Source organism: Parasteatoda tepidariorum, chromosome 2 (assembly GCF_982258835.1).
Source record: "Parasteatoda tepidariorum strain Cologne lab strain chromosome 2, Ptep-v5.0, whole genome shotgun sequence".
NCBI lineage: Eukaryota > Metazoa > Arthropoda > Arachnida > Araneae > Theridiidae > Parasteatoda > Parasteatoda tepidariorum.
This window is the reverse complement of record NC_141756.1, coordinates 110,476,313-110,494,812: the sequence shown is the minus strand read 5'-3', so window position 1 is coordinate 110,494,812 and position 18,500 is coordinate 110,476,313. Positions and strand designations below refer to the sequence as shown.

Here is an 18,500-nt window from a genome sequence, read left to right as displayed (position 1 = left end):
AATTTTTTTGGTACTTTTGTTTGAATAAAGCATGGGTTTGGTGCCTTCCAGTCACTGGACATCTCAATGGACCGCGGTGTGGCGGACGCCCGCTGCTGTCGACCCTGCTCGGCTGCATGCGGTTTGACGCCGCTCCCCTGTGGGTTCTGACTCTCGTCCACTCTCCATTGCTCATCGACGCTTAGTGTTGCTATTTGTAGAGCATGACTCGGGGCCATGGATCCTCGTGTCCATGCACCACCGGGTCCTCCGACCGATTCGAGGATTGCAGAAACGATAGTCACCAAGTCACCGTATAGTCACCGTATATATACGTCATCCAAACGATAGTCACCGTATGCCTCTTTTGGGGCGGGGCGGGGTTAAGACGTCCTTGACTTCGGTGTTCTACTGGGAACCGTGTCTTTACTAACAGTCCACTGCGGAACATAGGTGGCATAGAGCAGCACTCTTTACCTATGGCAATGCATGCTCTTGCCAATAGCGTGTGGAGAGTCGCGCCACCCAATATTACATTATAAAGCGTTCTTTCAATTTATATTTCAAAGTAGAAAACAACAAATGAATTTGGATAACTCCACTGGCAAGCTATGATACAATTACGAAATTGAAAATAACGATACATTACAGTGATATTGTACACTTTATTTCTTTCTCAAGGTGACAGCCCCTTGCAGGACTTGTCTGCCGCAGCAGCTGACAAAAGCCAATTACTCATATCCCTGACAACCTCCCTTCCAAATTTTAATCTTCAGGGTTTTCAGGTCATTTTCGATGTCGTTGAGGATATTGTACACTAAAATAGCAAAATAAGGGACAACATTCAAAACATGGAAAATCCTATCCTTTATTTATGTTGTGATATTATTGTTCTTAAATTTGTTGAAGGCTCACGAAGTGTTAGAATTTATAAGTTGCAGAAAACTCTTATGAATGGAAAAATTATTAAGAGTACATTTAAACACAAATCGCAACAATAAAATTTCTTAGAATATTAAGCTTGTTCACACATCACCTTGTAAGCATAACATCAGAGGAGGAAGTTATCGAAAATGATACTACATCTACGACTATATCTACATAGTTTTAATTTGATAGTTCTTATTCAATCGGACATATTTGTCACCCTTTCATTAAGAAAATTATTATAAAAAAATAATCTGTTGAACACATCAAAAATAATATTTATGAAAGAATGAATAAAAAATAGGCCTAGTCCTGAGTAAAATGTATTTCAATTTACAGCTAAAGTAATTTAATATCGTATTTATGAAGTTAATCATTAATTTTCAGTTTAGATTTTAATTTCTGATGGATACTTTCATAGTTAAAAATATATTTTTTAATTCAGAACAGTTTTAAATTTTTTATACGTTATATTTCACATAATTATTTTATTTCATTTAAATTTAAATGCATTATAAAGCGTTTTTACAGCATTGGGAGAGCTACCACAAATTTTTAGTGAAGACATTATTTTCCTAAAGGAACATAGTTTTAAAATCCATTTTATATTTTATAACCGTCGTTGAACAGCTGACCCAATATTTTTTGGGTTTACGACTACTAATATTCAACTCTGTATCCTTGTAATTTTGAACCAATCCAGAAGACTAGGAAACTCCTGGAAAAGTACCCCAGTCACCATTTACTAGACGGGGAGACTTTTGCCAGTGGGTGTCGAACCCACGAACTCTAGGACATGGGCCCAGTGCCCTACCATCCAGTCTATTCCAGCCTATTCTATTTGTAAAATCTATTTAATTTAATTTATAAAATAGCGAAAAATAGCTAATAAATTAATAACTTTTTGGTAATTTTTATTTATTTATTTATATTATTTTATGTTATCTTCTTAACTTCTTTTTCAAACTTTTTAAGTGAATAAAGTGTTCTATATATGAAAAGAATTAATTTTCTTTGTTAAACAGCGAATAATGGCTGAAAAAGGGACAAAAGTCGTATCAGGAGGCACGCACACATCACACCCGGTTACTTCCTATAATATTAACTTATAAATTTCAAACTCTGCCCGAAATTAGAGTTTAATGTAACAAACAATTGTACCAAAGGGATTTTTTATACACCGATTAGTGGGTCCTCAATCGGCCAAAATAAGTTTTGTTGACTAACCGGGAGAAGGTGCTTTAAGCTAAATATTCGCGGGCCTGATATGTGAAGCGTGGCGCACTAGGTAGCGCTGTGGGCAAGGCTGATATGTAGTCCCGGAAGGCCTGGGTTCGAAACCCTGCAAGGACAGACTTTAAATTTTTTTTATTTATTTTATATTATATTTTTAAATTTACTTTTCGACAATTTAACGTGAATAAAGTGTTCTGTATATAGAAATAACTATATTTCCATTCTGAATTAGCGAATAATAGCTAATAAACGGTTAAATTTTCGATAATTTTCATTTATTTATTTATTTTATTTTATGTTTTTTTTTAAAACTTCTTTTTCAATATTTTTAAGCGAATAAAGTGTTCTATATATGAAAAGAATTATTTTTCTTTGTTAAAGAGCGAATGATGGCTGAAAAAGGGACAAAAGTCGTATCAGGAGGCTCGCACACATCACACCCGGTTACTTCCTATAATATTAACCTATAAATTTCAAACTCGGCCCGAAATTAGGGTTTAAAGTAACAAACAATTGTACCAAAGGGATTTTTTATACACCGATTAGTGGGTCCTCAATCGGCCACAATAAGTTTTGTGGACTAACCGGGAGAAGGTGCTTTAAGTTAAATATGCGCGGGCCTGATATGTGAAGCGTTACGCACTTGGTAGCGCTGTGGGCAAGGTTGATATGTAATCCCGGAAGGCCTGGGTTCGAAACCCTGCAAGGACCGACTTTAAATTTTTTTTAATTTATTTTATATTCTATTTTTTAATATACTTTTCGACAATTTAACGTGAATAATGTGTTCTGTATATAGAAATAACTATCTTTCCATTCTGAATTAGCGAATAATAGCTAATAAACGGTTAAATTTTCGATAATTTTTATTTATTTATTTATTTTAAGTCATTTTTTTAACATCTTTTTCAATATTTTTAAGTGAATAAAGTGTTCTATATATGAAAAGAATTAATTTTCTTTGTTAAACAGCGAATAATGGCAGAAAAAGGGACAAAAGTCGTATCAGGAGGCACGCACACATCACACCCGGTTACTTCCTATAATATTAACCTATAAATTTCAAACTCTGCCCGAAATTAGAGTTTAATGTAACAAACAATTGTACCAAAGGGATTTTTTATACACCGATTAGTGGGTCCTCAATCGGCCAAAATAAGTTTTGTTGACTAACCGGGAGAAGGTGCTTTAAGCTAAATATACACGGGCCTGTTATGTGAAGCGTGGCGCACTTGGTAGCGCTGTGGGCAAGGCTGATATGTAGTCCCGGAAGGCCTGGGTTCTAAACCCTGCAAGGACCGACTTGAAATTTTTTTTATTTATTTTATATAATATTTTTTAATTTACTTTTCGACAATTTAACGTGAATAAAGTGTTCTGTATATAGAAATAACTATCTTTCCACTCTGAATTAGCGAATAATAGCTAATAAACTGTTAAATTTTCGATAATTTTCATTTATTTATTTATTTTATTTTATGTTACTTTTTTAACTTCTTTTTCAATATTTTTAAGTGAATAATTTTCTATATATGAAAAGAATTATTTTTCTTTGTTAAACAGCGAATAATGGCTGAAAAAGGGACAAAAGTCGTATCAGGAGGCACGCACACATCACACTCCGTTACTTCCTATAATATTAACCTATAAATTTCAAACTCTGCCCGAAGTTAGAGTTTAATGTAACAAACAATTGTACCAAAGGGGGTTTTTATACACCGATTAGTGGGTCCTCAATCGACCAAAATAAGTTTTGTTGACTAACCGGGAGAAGGTGCTTTAAGCTAAATATACACGGGCCTGTTATGTGAAGCGTGGCGCACTTGGTAGCGCTGTGGGCAAGGCTGATATGTAGTCCCGGAAGGCCTGGGTTCGAAACCCTGCAAGGACCGACGTTAAATTTTTTTTATTTATTTTATATTATATTTTTTAATTTACTTTTCGACAATTTAACGTGAATAAAGTGTTCTGTATATAGAAATAACTATCTTTCCAATCTGAATTAGCGAATAATAGCTAATAAACGGTTAAATTTTCGATAATTTTTATTTATTTATTTTTTTTTATTTTATGTTATTTTTTTAACTTCTTTTTCAATATTTTTAAGTGAATAAAGTGTTCTATATATGAAAAGAATTATTTTTCTTTGTTAAACAGCGAATAATGGCTGAAAAAGGGACAAAAGTCGTATCAGGAGGCACGCACACATCACACCTGGTTACTTCCTATAATATTAACCTATAAATTTCAAACTCGGCCCGAAATTAGAGATTAATGTAACAAACAATTGTACCAAAGGGATTTTTTATACACCGATTAGTGGGTCCTCAATCGACCAAAATAAGTTTTGTTGACTATCCGGGAGAAGGTGCTTTAAGCTAAATATTCGCGGGCCTGATATGTGAAGCGTGGCGCAATTGGTAGTGCTGTGGGCAAGGTTGATATGAAATCCCGGAAGGCCTGGGAACGAAACCCTGCAAGGACCGACTTTAAATTTTTTTTTATTTATTTTATATTCTATTTTTTAATATACTTTTCGACAATTTAACGTGAGTAAAGTGTTCTGTATATAGAAATAACTATCTTTCCACTCCGAATTAGCGAATAATAGCTAATAAACGGTTAAATTTTTGATAATTTTTATTTATTTATTTATTTTATTTTATGTTATTTTTTTAACTTCTTTTTCAATATTTTTAAGTGAATAAAGTGTTCTATATATGAAAAGAATTATTTTTCTTTGTTAAAGAGCGAATGATGGCTGAAGAAGGGACAAAAGTCGTATCAGGAGGCACGCACACATCACACCCGGTTACTTCCTATAATATTAACCTATAAATTTCAAACTCGGCCCGAAATTAGTGTTTAAAGTAACAAACAATTGTTCCAAAGGGATTTTTTATATACCGATTAGTGGGTCCTCAATCGGATAAAATAAGTTTTGTTGACTAACCGGGAGAAGGTTCTTTAAGCTAAATATTCGCGGGCCTGATATGTGAAGCGTGGCACAGTTGGTAGCGCTGTGGGCAAGGTTGATATGTAATCCCGGAAGGCCTGGGTTCGAAACCCTGCAAGGACCGGTTTTAATTTTTTTTTTAATTTATTTTATATTCTATTTTTTAATATACTTTTCGACAATTTAACGTGAATAAAGTGTTCTGTATATAGAATTAACTATCTTTCCATTCTGAATTAGCGAATAATAGCTAATATACGGTTAAATTTTCGATAATTTTTATTTATTTATTTTTTTTATTTTATGTTATTTTTTTAACTTCTTTTTCAATATTTTTAAGTGAATAAAGTGTTCTATATATGAAAAGAATTATTTTTCTTTGTTAAACAGCGAATAATGGCTGAAAAAGGGACAAAAGTCGTATCAGGAGGCACGCACACATCACACCTGGTTACTTCCTGTAATATTAACCTATAAATTTCAAACTCTGCCCGAAATTAGAGTTTAATGTAACAAACAATTGTACCAAAGGGATTTTTTATACACCGATTAGTGGGTCCTCAATCGGCCAAAATAAGTTTTGTTGACTAACCGGGAGAAGGTGCTTTAAGCTAAATATACACGGGCCTGTTATGTGAAGCGTGGCGCACTTGGTAGCGCTGTGGGCAAGGCTGATATGTAGTCCCGGAATTCCTGAGTTCGAAACCCTGCAAGGACCGACGTTAAATTTTTTTTATTTATTTTATATTATATTTTTTAATTTACTTTTCGACAATTTAACGTGAATAAAGTGTTCTGTATATAGAAATAACTATCTTTCCATTCTGAATTAGCGAATAATGGCTAATAAACGGTTAAATTTTCGATAATTTTCATTTATTTATTTATTTTATTTTATGTTTTTTTTTAACTTCTTTTTCAATATTTTTAAGTGAATAAAGTGTTCTGTATATGAAAAGAATTATTTTTCTTTGTTAAAGAGCGAATGATGGCTGAAGAAGGGACAAAAGTCGAATCAGGAGGCACGTACACATCACACCCGGTTACTTCTTATAATATTAATCTATAAATTTCAAACTCGGCCCGAAATTAGTGTTTAAAGTAACAAACAATTGTTCCAAAGGGATTTTTTATACACCGATTAGTGCGTAGCGAATAATGGCCCTCTATCCTTAAGTTGATCTACCTGCGGGCTACGGAGCGAATCATTTTATACGCCGCCAGTGTCTGGTACCACAATACTGTTAAAATCAACGAAAAACTTAAATCCATAAAGAGAATCTCACTCATTAACATCACTAAGGCCTATTCCACAACCAGCACGGAGGCCCTCCAGATACTGGCGGGGGTGAAACCTATCCATCTTAAGATTTTGGAGGACACTTGCATTAAAAGACTTAAGTGGAATTGGAGACTTAACGATTTTGACTTAGAGATGCAGCAGATTCTCCTCACAGCACATATGGATGATCCACCAACTAGGATTCACCCATCAAAACTTATTTCCGTTCCCTACGGTAGATCACTCCCAACAAACAGTGGCCTTGAAATTTTTACTGATGGATCAAGGATGGAGGTTGCCGACTCCGCTACTGATACCACAGAATATAGAACTGGCTTCGGCATTGTTACTAAAATGCACGGTACTTTAATCGAGGCAACCTCCTCCAGGATCTCAAACAATAGTAGTGTTTACATGGCAGAATTGGTGGCAATTAATAATGCTTTTCTCTGGCTCTCTAAAAAAGAATATCCAGACGCCACTATCTATACTGATTCGCTTTCCTCGTTGCAAGCCTTACAAAACCCAGTATCAAGCTCAAAAATTGTTGAAAACACTAAACAATTATGGCGATCCAATATACTCTGCAATTGGGTTAAAGCTCATATAGGTACTCAAGGCAACGAGGAGGCGGATCGAGCAGCTAAGAAAGCCACCGATCTCTGCCGGGTTGCCCTTGAGGTCCCAAGCTCCATCGCCCAAATTAAAACTCAGGTTAAATTATATAGCATGAAGCGCTGGGGGCTGGAATGGCGGAGTTCCGAGAAAGGGAGACAGACATTCAAATTTTTTAAAGACCCGAAATTAAATAGACTACAAGCAAACTTCTATCTCAATCAATTTTTAACAGGCCACGGAGTGTTTGGAGAACACCAATATAAATTATTCCACAAAACTCCATAATGCAATTACTGTGGTGAATATCAATCTATTGATCACTTGTTAATAAATTGTTCTCATTTCCAGACAATCCGGGGCAATAACTTTAATAATATTGGCCAACATCAATGCTATGCTAACCTGACTTGTAGAAATATCATAAAAAAGATTATTAAACAAACTTTAGAGGATGTATTGGGGGACGGTCTTTAATGTCTCGGAACTTGTTTCTTCCAGCTTGGGTGTCTCATTTTTTTTACTATGTCTTTTATAAACTATTCTTCTTTTACTTGCTCCAATTTTATTGTCATTTACTTTTGTACTATTTAATTGGTTTTAATGGTAATGCTTTTAATTGTTTTACAATATTGTTCTCTTGTAATTTTTGCACGTTTATCTTTTAAATTGCTCTTTTAAATTATTCTTTTAATTGACACTTTTAATATATTGCTGTTTTAATGTTTAGCACCTTACATGATTTTAGCTGTTCTACGCCCGCCATGTTCATGGGCTGTTGCCATGTCTGATGTGTATTTTATGTAATTTATGTTTCTACTGTTCTCTGGATATTTTTTTTTTGGATTTTAATAAACATTTACCCGTATGCCCTAAATAAGGGCGGGTCGGGGTAAATTCTTCCATACACCGATTAGTGGGTCCTCAATCGGATAAAATAAGTTTTGTTGACTAACCGGGAGAAGGTTCTTTAAGCTAAATATTCGCGGGCCTGATATGTGAAGCGTGGCACAGTTGGTAGCGCTGTGGGCAAGGTTGATATGTAATCCCGGAAGGCCTGGGTTCGAAACCCTGAAAGGACAGACTTTAAATTTTTTTTAATTTATTTTATATTCTATTTTTTAATATACTTTCCGACAATTTAACGTGAATAAAGCGTTCTGTATATAGAATTAACTATCTTTCCATTCTGAATTAGCGAATAATAGCTAATATACGGTTAAATTTTCGATATTTTTTTTATTTTTTTTTTTTATTTTATGTTATTTTTTTAACTTCTTTTTCAATATTTTTAAGTGAATAAAGTGTTCTATATATGAAAAGAATTATTTTTCTTTGTTAAACAGCGAATAATGGCTGAAAAAGGGACAAAAGTCGTATCAGGAGGCACGCACACATCACACCTGGTTACTTCCTATAATATTAACCTATAAATTTCAAACTCGGCCCGAAATTAGAGATTAATGTAACAAACAATTGTACCAAAGGGATTTTTTATACACCGATTAGTGGGTCCTCAATCGACCAAAATAAGTTTTGTTGACTATCCGGGAGAAGGTGCTTTAAGCTAAATATGCGCGGGCCTGATATATGAAGCGTGGCGCAATTGGTAGCGCTGTGGGCAAGGTTGATATGTAATCCCGGAAGGCCTGGGTACGAAACCCTGCAAGGACCGACTTTAAATTTTTATTTATTTATCTTATATTCTATTTTTTAATATACATTTCGACAATTTAACGTAAATAAAGTGTTCTGTATATAGAAATAACTCTCTTTCCAATCTGAATTAGCGAATAATAGCTAATATACGGTTAAATTTTCGATATTTTTTTATTTTTTTATTTTTTTTATTTTATGTTATTTTTTTAACTTCTTTTTCAATATTTTTAAGAGAATAAAGTGTTCTATGTATGAAAAGAATTATTTTTCTTTGTTAAACAGCGAATAATGGCTTAAAAAGGGACAAAAGTCGTATCAGGAGGCTCGCACACATCACACCCCGTTACTTCCTATAATATTAACCTATAAATTTCAAACTCGGCCCGAAATTAGAGTTTAATGTAACAAACAATTGTACCAAAGGGATTTTTTATACACCGATTAGTGGGTCCTCAATCGGCCAAAATACGTTTTGTTGACTATCCGGGAAAAGGTGCTTAAAGCTAAATATGCGCGGGCCTGATATGTGAAGCGTGGCGCACTTGGTAGCGCTGTGGGCAAGGTTGAAATGTAATCCCGGAAGGCCTGGGTTCGAAACCCTGCAAGGACCGATTTTAAATTTTTTTTAATTTATTTTATATTCTATTTTTTAATATACTTTTCGACAATTTAACGTGAATAAAGTGTTCTGTATATAGAATTAACTATCTTTCCATTCTGAATTAGCGAATAATAGCTAATATACGGTTAAATTTTCGATATTTTTTATTTATTTATTTTTTTTATTTTATGTTATTTTTTTAACTTCTTTTTCAATATTTTTAAGTGAATAAAGTGTTCTATATATGAAAAGAATTATTTTTCTTTGTTAAACAGCGAATAATGGCTGAAAAAGGGACAAAAGTCGTATCAGGAGGCACGCACACATCAGACCCGGTTACTTCCTATAATATTAACCTATAAATTTCAAACTCGGCCCGAAATTAGAGATTAATGTAACAAACAATTGTACCAAAGGGATTTTTTATACACTGATTAGTGGGTCCTCAATCGGCCAAAATAAGTTTTGTTGACTATCCGGGAGAAGGTGCTTTAAGCTAAATATGCGCGGGCCCGATATGTGAAGCGTGGCGCACTTGGTAGCGTTGTGGGCAAGGTTGATATGTAATCCCGGAAGGCCTGGGGTCGAAAACCTGCAAGGACCGACTTTAAATTATTTTTTATTTATTTTATATTCTATTTTTTAATATACTTTTCGACAACTTAACGTGAATAAAGTGTTCTGTATATAGAAATAACTGTCTTTCCATTCTAAATTAGCGGATAATAGCTAATAAACGGTTAAATTTTCGATAATTTTTATTTATTTATTTATTTTATTTTATGTTATTTTTTTAACTTCTTTTTCAATATTTTTAAGTGAATAAAGTGTTCTATATATGAAAAGAATTATTTTTCTTTGTTAAAGAGCGAATGATGGCTGAAAAAGGGACAAAAGTCGTATCAGGAGGCACGTACACATCACACCCGGTTGCTTCCTATAATATTAACCTATAAATTTCAAACTGGGCCCGAAATTAGGGTTTAAAGTAACAAACAATTGTACCAAAGGGATTTTTTATACACCGATTAGTGGGTCCTCAATCGGCCAAAATAAGTTTTGTTGACTAACCGGGAGAAGGTGCTTTTAGCTAAATATACACGGGCCTGTTATGTGAAGCGTGGCGCACTTGGTAGCGCTGTGGGCAAGGCTGATATGTAGTCCCGGAAGGCCTGGGTTCGAAACCCTGCAAGGACCGACTTTAAATTTTTTCTATTTATTTTATATTCTATTTTTTAATATACTTTTCGACAATTTAACGTGAATAAAGTGTTCTGTATATAGAAATAACTATCTTTCCTTTCTAAATTAGCGGATAATAGCTAATAAACGGTTAAATTTTCGATAATTTTTATTTATTTATTTATTTTATTTTATGTTATTTTTTTAACTTCTTTTTCAATATTTTTAAGTGAATAAAGTGTTCTATATATGAAAAGAATTATTTTTCTTTGTTAAACAGCGAATAATGGCTGAAAAAGGGACAAAAGTCGTATCAGGAGGCACGCACACATCAGACCCGGTTACTTCCTATAATATTAACCTATAAATTTCAAACTCGGCCCGAAATACGAGATTAATGTAACAAACAATTGTACCAAAGGGATTTTTTATACACTGATTAGTGGGTCCTCAATCGGCCAAAATAAGTTTTGTTGACTAACCGGGAGAAGGTGCTTTAAGCTAAATATGCGCGGGCCCGATATGTGAAGCGTGGCGCACTTGGTAGCGTTGTGGGCAAGGTTGATATGTAATCCCGGAAGGCCTGGGGTCGAAAACCTGCAAGGACCGACTTTAAATTATTTTTTATTTATTTTATATTCTATTTTTTAATATACTTTTCGACAATTTAACGTGAATAAAGTGTTCTGTATATAGAAATAACTGTCTTTCCATTCTAAATTAGCGGATAATAGCTAATAAACGGTAAAATTTTCGATAATTTTTATTTATTTATTTATTTTATTTTATGTTATTTTTTTAACTTCTTTTTCAATATTTTTAAGTGAATAAAGTGTTCTATATATGAAAAGAATTATTTTTCTTTGTTAAAGAGCGAATGATGGCTGAAAAAGGGACAAAAGTCGTATCAGGAGGCACGTACACATCACACCCGGTTGCTTCCTATAATATTAACCTATAAATTTCAAACTGGGCCCGAAATTAGGGTTTAAAGTAACAAACAATTGTACCAAAGGGATTTTTTATACACCGATTAGTGGGTCCTCAATCGGCCAAAATAAGTTTTGTTGACTAACCGGGAGAAGGTGCTTTTAGCTAAATATACACGGGCCTGTTATGTGAAGCGTGGCGCACTTGGTAGCGCTGTGGGCAAGGCTGATATGTAGTACCGGAAGGCCTGGGTTCGAAACCCTGCAAGGACCGACTTTAAATTTTTTTATTTATTTTATATTCTATTTTTTAATATACTTTTCGACAATTTAACGTGAATAAAGTGTTCTGTATATAGAAATAACTATCTTTCCATTCTAAATTAGCGGATAATAGCTAATAAACGGTTAAATTTTCGATAATTTTTATTTATTTATTTATTTTATTTTATGTTATTTTTTTAACTTCTTTTTCAATATTTTTAAGTGAATAAAGTGTTCTATATATGAAAAGAATTATTTTTCTTTGTTAAAGAGCGAATGATGGCTGAAAAAGGGACAAAAGTCGTATCAGGAGGCACGTACACATCACACCCCGTTACTTCCTATAATATTAACCTATAAATTTCAAACTGGGCCCGAAATTAGGGTTTAAAGTAACAAACAATTGTACCAAAGGGATTTTTTATACACCGATTAGTGGGTCCTCAATCGGCCAAAATAAGTTTTGTTGGCTAACCGGGAGAAGGTGCTTTTAGCTAAATATACACGGGCCTGTTATGTGAAGCGTGGCGCACTTGGTAGTGCTGTGGGCAAGGCTGATATGTAGTCCCGGAAGGCCTGGGTTCGAAACCCTGCAAGGACCGACTTTAAATTTTTTTTAATTTATTTTATATTCTATTTTTTAATATACTTTTCGACAATTTAACGTGAATAAAGTGTTCTGTATATAGAATTAACTATCTTTCCATTCTGAATTAGCGAATAATAGCTAATATACGGTTAAATTTTCGATAATTTTTATTTATTTATTTTTTTTATTTTATGTTATTTTTTTAACTTCTTTTTCAATATTTTTAAGTGAATAAAGTGTTCTATATATGAAAAGAATTATTTTTCTTTGTTAAAGAGCGAATGATGGCTGAAGAAGGGACAAAAGTCGTATCAGGAGGCACGCACACATCACACCCGGTTACTTCCTATAATATTAACCTATAAATTTCAAACTCTGCCCGAAATTAGAGTTTAATGTAACAAACAATTGTACCAAAGGGATTTTTTATACAGCGATTACTGGGTCCTCAATCGAACGCGTTCTAGAGCGAAGTATTTTTTATACTTATGTGATTTCAGAATTATTATTATTCGTCTTTTTTTTATTTTATAAATTTAAAATTCCAGCTGAAGCAAGTCAGTCATTGGCAAATTTTTTTAATTCTGAAATGAGAATAGAAAAATCAGGAGTATTTCTTTCCTTTTGATGAGCAAGCAAATTATCGTTAGAATATAATTGTGCAGAAGAAAAAAAAAATATTTACTCAGCTATTATTTTTTCAGCTATTTTATTGCTTCTACTCTTTCTTTACTCTGTTTTTTGAATTTAGAATCAATAAATATGAAGATGCAGAATAAAACAGTTTTGGTAATATCTATCATTTCAATGAATGTTATTATAACGCTTTTTAAATGTATTATTCTGTCTTTGTCTGTTCAGCCGCAGTTGAGTAATCACTTATTAGGAGAAATATTTTCTTATTTTTTATTTGTTGATTTGCTACGCATGCGCTCTGGGACTCTTGCTAACTAAAATATTTTTGACTGCTCGCCAGTCAGTTGGTTTAGCGATTCCACGATTGCATGTTTATTTTGGCCTTTGAGAGTTTCAGGGCGTGTGGTTTTCTTTCCCCAACTATTTTGGAAGTATGTCATAATTCAGTTTTTATTTTAAAGTTTTTAATAAATAGTTAATTTTGGCAATTTAGTTTTTATCTCGTTATTCGATGGCTCATATTAGTTAAATTCATGTTAGTATTCCCCACATTGTCGGAGAAAATAGTAACTTCGACAAGTCATGAAAAGTTCTTGGAATTAGTCATGGAAAGTCATGAATTTGAAAATCTAAACTGTAGCATTTACCCTGGACTACCAGGAAAAAAAAGATTGACGACGAAATCACGAGAATCGGACTCTTTAATTGGGGGGCTCTGAATACGTGTTTCGTTTCTCGACTAATTTTACTAACGTAGGCCTTTGATTCAATATTTAAATTATTATTTACGGAGGTGGTTTTTTTGGCCACAACTTTCTGCAGAAAACAAATTTTTTACTTCATTATTTTTTATTTTTTATTCTCCTTAAATAAGAATTGAAAAATCACTTACATTTCCTGATGCGCAAAAAAGACATCTTTTAAATATAATTTTAAAGAGAAAAAAATTTGGAAAATTTCTGCAGAAAAGAAGACAAAATTTTTTTACTTTCTAAATGAAGATTCTTTATGTAAGAACTCTGTCACTTTCTGCGACAATCTTGCCGTGTCGCCAAGATTCTGTCACTGGGTTACCAATCTTCAAGGTTTTGTTCAGTTTAAGACAATAAAACCCAAATTTCCTGTCCAAAATCCCAACCTTGTCTGAGAGTATTTTCAGACAAGAAGTTTATAGAAAGCAGATCATAGTTGTGCAGTTATTGATTGTGTTTCTTTCAAGTAGTTCACACTTTTCTGTTTTTAGTTTGCTTTCATTATTTTTATTTTCTGTGTGCGATAAAAAAAAATTATTTTTGTTTAGTAAATATTACTGAGAGGGAATTAAAGCTAGTATTTTCCTTCATCTTTGGAATTTTGAAATTATTTCAGATGAAGAAGACTCTTGATTGCACTCCACAAGAAAAACCTGGAAAATACAGGGAATTTCAATTTTTTCTTTACAAGCTGAAAAAATACAGGGAATTTTGTTTCTTATTTTTATCTTTTGAAAAATGGTGATCTCTCAATGTGTTATTTAAGGATGATATTCCAACAACACTAAACTCTATCCTTTACTACGGCATTATTTTAGTATGTTCAGCTGTTTCTTTTTTTTTTCTCCAAGTTTTTCAAGTAATTAAAACTAGCATAGTTAGCCTAATATAGCTCACACAAGAGTGCAATTTTTGTTTCCTCTTATTATATTGTGGATAACATATACAGGGAAAACACAGGGGATTTTTTTTCCAGATTTGAGTGGCAACCATGTTGCAATTTTTTTTATTATTACATATTATGTTTTTTTTTTTTTTTCTAAAAGTAAAAAGTTTTTAGATTGAAAATTATTCCTCTTCTTTTTCCGCAATAGGCATTAAAACTATGAGTGCCTCTGTGGAAACTGGTGGTTCTGGGAACTGAAAGTATAAGAGCTCATTTATATTATAAAGTATAAGTTTATAATACTGTTTTTAAGGTCTTTAACTGTAAATAGCTAACCAGGGTTTAAAATAACCAGAGTTGACATTACAATTGTGTCAAATAGTGCTATCAAAAGTTAAAAAGTGTTCATTTTTTATTTAAAAAAAATACCTGCATTTTTATTATTTAAGATAGACTATAAAAATATTCATATTTTTGAGATATTTCTATTCAGTTATTGCTCTTGTAATTTAAAAATTGTATAAAATTTCTTCGAAGGTTTTCTTTTATTACTCTTAATTGTGAACCCTTCATGATTTTAGATTTTTTTCAAATATCGTAATTTTATTAGATAGGTTTGTGTAATTTTATTTATTTTTACTATTATTGCTTAATATTTATAAATTAATATTTGGTCCATTTATAAATTATGTCACATTTTCATTTACTATCAATGATTTTCAAATTGTAAAATTGTGTCAACAAATGAGTTTTAAATTTGAATAATTTTTCGATTGTTCAATTAATTCCATGGTATATCCATATTGTTTTTTGATCAATCTTATTGACATTTCCATTTAATTTTGAATTATTACTAGGGGTCTGTCCAGGCAAAATTTACTACCGTTTAGTGGTACCGTCACAAATTCAACTTTAAGAAAAACTAGTGTAACAAAATGCTTTTTATTAAAATTTTATTTTTGTAACCCGTAAGAAACGATAAATGCATATTTTTACTATCTTTCTGAGTTGATTTCTTAATGTAATTTTTAATTTTCTCAAATTATGTCGAAATTTTCACAAAGTAGGTACCTCTCAGAAAAACTTAGATAAACCCCTGAGTTCAACGCCCTTACAATGTGCAAATTTCAGGTTCGAGTAGACTATTTGTCCGGTAACAATTTATTTGAAAAACTCATTTTTACTCGACGCTCGTATTCTGTGATAAAAGTTCGAAGGATTGAGCATTATCAAAATTTTAATAACAACCTTTTTCTATTATTCGAAAATCAATTTATGATTACCAATATTAAAATTGCATAGAAAGTTATAAAGTGGTTTATTTTAATCACTGCATTTTCTTTTTTTAAAAGCAAAAAAGTTGTAGTTTTATTTAATTAAGAAAAAATTGTATTTTTCCTACCGGTATTAATAGTTTTAAAATAGTTAAATATTTTTTGGAGTTTACTTGGAAGATTTCATATTTATTATGTTGGTTAAAATAAATAGTTAAATGATTGTTAATTTTATGTTTGGGTTGTGAATGTGAGTTTGGAAAAGTTAGAGGCTGATGTGCTTGTAAAATCAGTAATCAGAGCCAACCTCAACCAGATACAGTGGATTTAGCAAGAAGTTCAAAAAAATGCTCTAGTGTTGCTGTACCATTACTTGAATTGTTTGTAATCTGTAAAGAGGACGATGATGAAGTGTATCTTAAAACAGCGCTTGGAACCAAGCATGTTTGGTAACTATAATCTATTAAAAAAACTGTCTTGCCATCACCAGAATTCCATGCAACTGAAATCGTTTGCTGTTGTAGAAACAGGAGTAAAACTATTTTGACTGAAAGAGAATCAGAGAAATAACGTTATTCTGTCAATCCGTAACAATGCAAATCAAATCTTCTCTTAACCAGCCAAAGCACGAATATGCAGGAATTGTGATGGCTAGACAGTATATGAACTTTTTTCTGTTCTTATATAAATGTTTAATAAGTAGTAATTAAAAACTATGATTGCCAATGTAATTATATTGATTCTTAGAAATTCTTTGGAAGCTAGAATAGTTAGTTCACCATAAATGGAACTTAATAATTTTACATATCAATTGCTCAATTTTCTATTTCATTATTTTCTTTTTCCATTTCGGAAAATTCTTTTTCTTCTCCTTTCTTTCCCGCAGTGGACTAATCGTTCAGACACTGTTCCCAGCAGATCACCAAAGTCAAGCATCACTGGCTGCGGTCAGTGTGCGGGTGGGTGACCACTTAGATTAGTCTGCGTAGGGACCGAGGGTGTGCGGTATTGGTCCTCGATAATTAAAATGTTCTACCGTAAAGTGCTCGACTTCGTGTGCAGGTCGTCGGGCTACCGAAGCTGGGGTGCAATCCCCTCTGTAGAGGATCAAAATTGTGATGGCTTGTCTTCGGATCATCCTCAGGCATGTTTCCCAGATCGTCGCCGATAGCCCATTGTGCAGCTCTAGTGCGACGTAAATGAACTAAAACAACAATCTTCTCCTTTCTCTGCATTTTGTTTAAATTTTTGAACCATCAATTGAAGAGCTAGTTTATTATATTTAATATAAAAGTTTGCATTCTTTGAAGATATAAAACTTTTTAATTCTCATTTTTTCTCATTCTTAAATTCTTTTACATTTAAATAAGATAGCAGAGTTCCCATGGTGTTTAAAAACTGCTTAATTTTTATTTTGGAAAATAGGGGCCCTTTAATAAGCCTATAATTATGTCCTCCTTTAGGGCACTCTAGTATCCGGTGTTAAGGTAAGATATCGGATTATTTGGTGAAACAGAATATTTACTTCCTCATTTTAACGCTCTTCAACACACTAATATATTTATACATACATAGTAAACATACATAGTAAACTATAGTTTACATACATAGTAAACTATAGGGCCTCATTGTTTTCGCACCTAATAAGCCTACAATTATGTCCTCTTTTAGGGTACACTAGTATCCGGTATTAAGGAAAGATATCGGGTTATTTGTTGAAACAGAATATTGACTTCCTCATTTTAACGCTCTTCAACACACTAATATATTTATACCTACATAGTAAACTATAGGGCCTCATTGTGTTCTCCCTTAATAAACCTACAATTATGTCCTCTTTTAGGGTACACTAGTATCCGGTATTAAGGAAAGATATCGGGTTATTTGTTGAAACAGAATATTGACTTCCTCATTTTAACGCTCTTCAACACACTAATATATTTATACATACATAGTAAACTATAGGGCCTCATTGTGTTCCCCCTTAATAAACCTACAATTATGTCCTCTTTTAGGGTACACTAGTATCCGGTATTAAGGAAAGATATCGGGTTATTTGTTGAAACAGAATATTGACTTCCTCATTTTAACGCTCTTCAACACACTAATATATTTATACATACATAGTAAACTATAGGGCCTCATTGTGTTCCCCCTTAATAAACCTACAATTATGTCCTCTTTTAGGGTACACTAGTATCCGGTATTAAGGAAAGATATCGGGTTATTTGTTGAAACAGAATATTGACTTCCTCATTTTAACGCTCTTCAACACACTAATATATTTATACATACATAGTAAACTATAGGGCCTCATTGTGTTCCCCCTTAATAAACCTACAATTATGTCCTCTTTTAGGGTACACTAGTATCCGGTATTAAGGAAAGATATCGGGTTATTTGTTGAAACAGAATATTGACTTCCTCATTTTAACGCTCTTCAACACACTAATATATTTATACATACATAGTAAACTATAGGGCCTCATTGTGTTCCCCCTTAATAAACCTACAATTATGTCCTCTTTTAGGGTACACTAGTATCCGGTATTAAGGAAAGATATCGGGTTATTTGTTGAAACAGAATATTGACTTCCTCATTTTAACGCTCTTCAACACACTAATATATTTATACATACATAGTAAACTATAGGGCCTCATTGTGTTCCCCCTTAATAAACCTACAATTATGTCCTCTTTTAGGGTACACTAGTATCCGGTATTAAGGAAAGA

General features: G+C 32.8%; 2 protein-coding genes across 3 annotated transcripts in view; both read left to right on the top strand.

The window, feature by feature from the left end:
- The first annotated feature begins 31 nt into the window (after positions 1 to 31).
- LOC147816044 (uncharacterized) lies at positions 32 to 14,002 on the top strand. Its single transcript, XM_087156696.1, has 3 exons — positions 32 to 121; positions 6,402 to 7,094; positions 13,871 to 14,002. The coding sequence occupies exons 1-3, from the start codon at positions 32 to 34 to the stop codon at positions 14,000 to 14,002; spliced, it is 915 nt and encodes a 304-aa protein (XP_087012822.1).
- The window catches only part of LOC107447447 (eukaryotic translation initiation factor 4 gamma 3), a 53,841-nt gene continuing 48,514 nt past the window's right edge, over positions 13,174 to 18,500 (top strand). The window contains exon 1 of one of the 2 annotated variants that reach the window (XM_087158038.1): positions 13,174 to 13,286. The gene's annotated coding sequence lies outside the window, so the exon portion shown is untranslated. Of the gene's footprint in view, positions 13,287 to 16,076; positions 16,217 to 18,500 lie in introns of those variants that run through there. The other variant, XM_087158039.1, reaches the window with a different exon arrangement.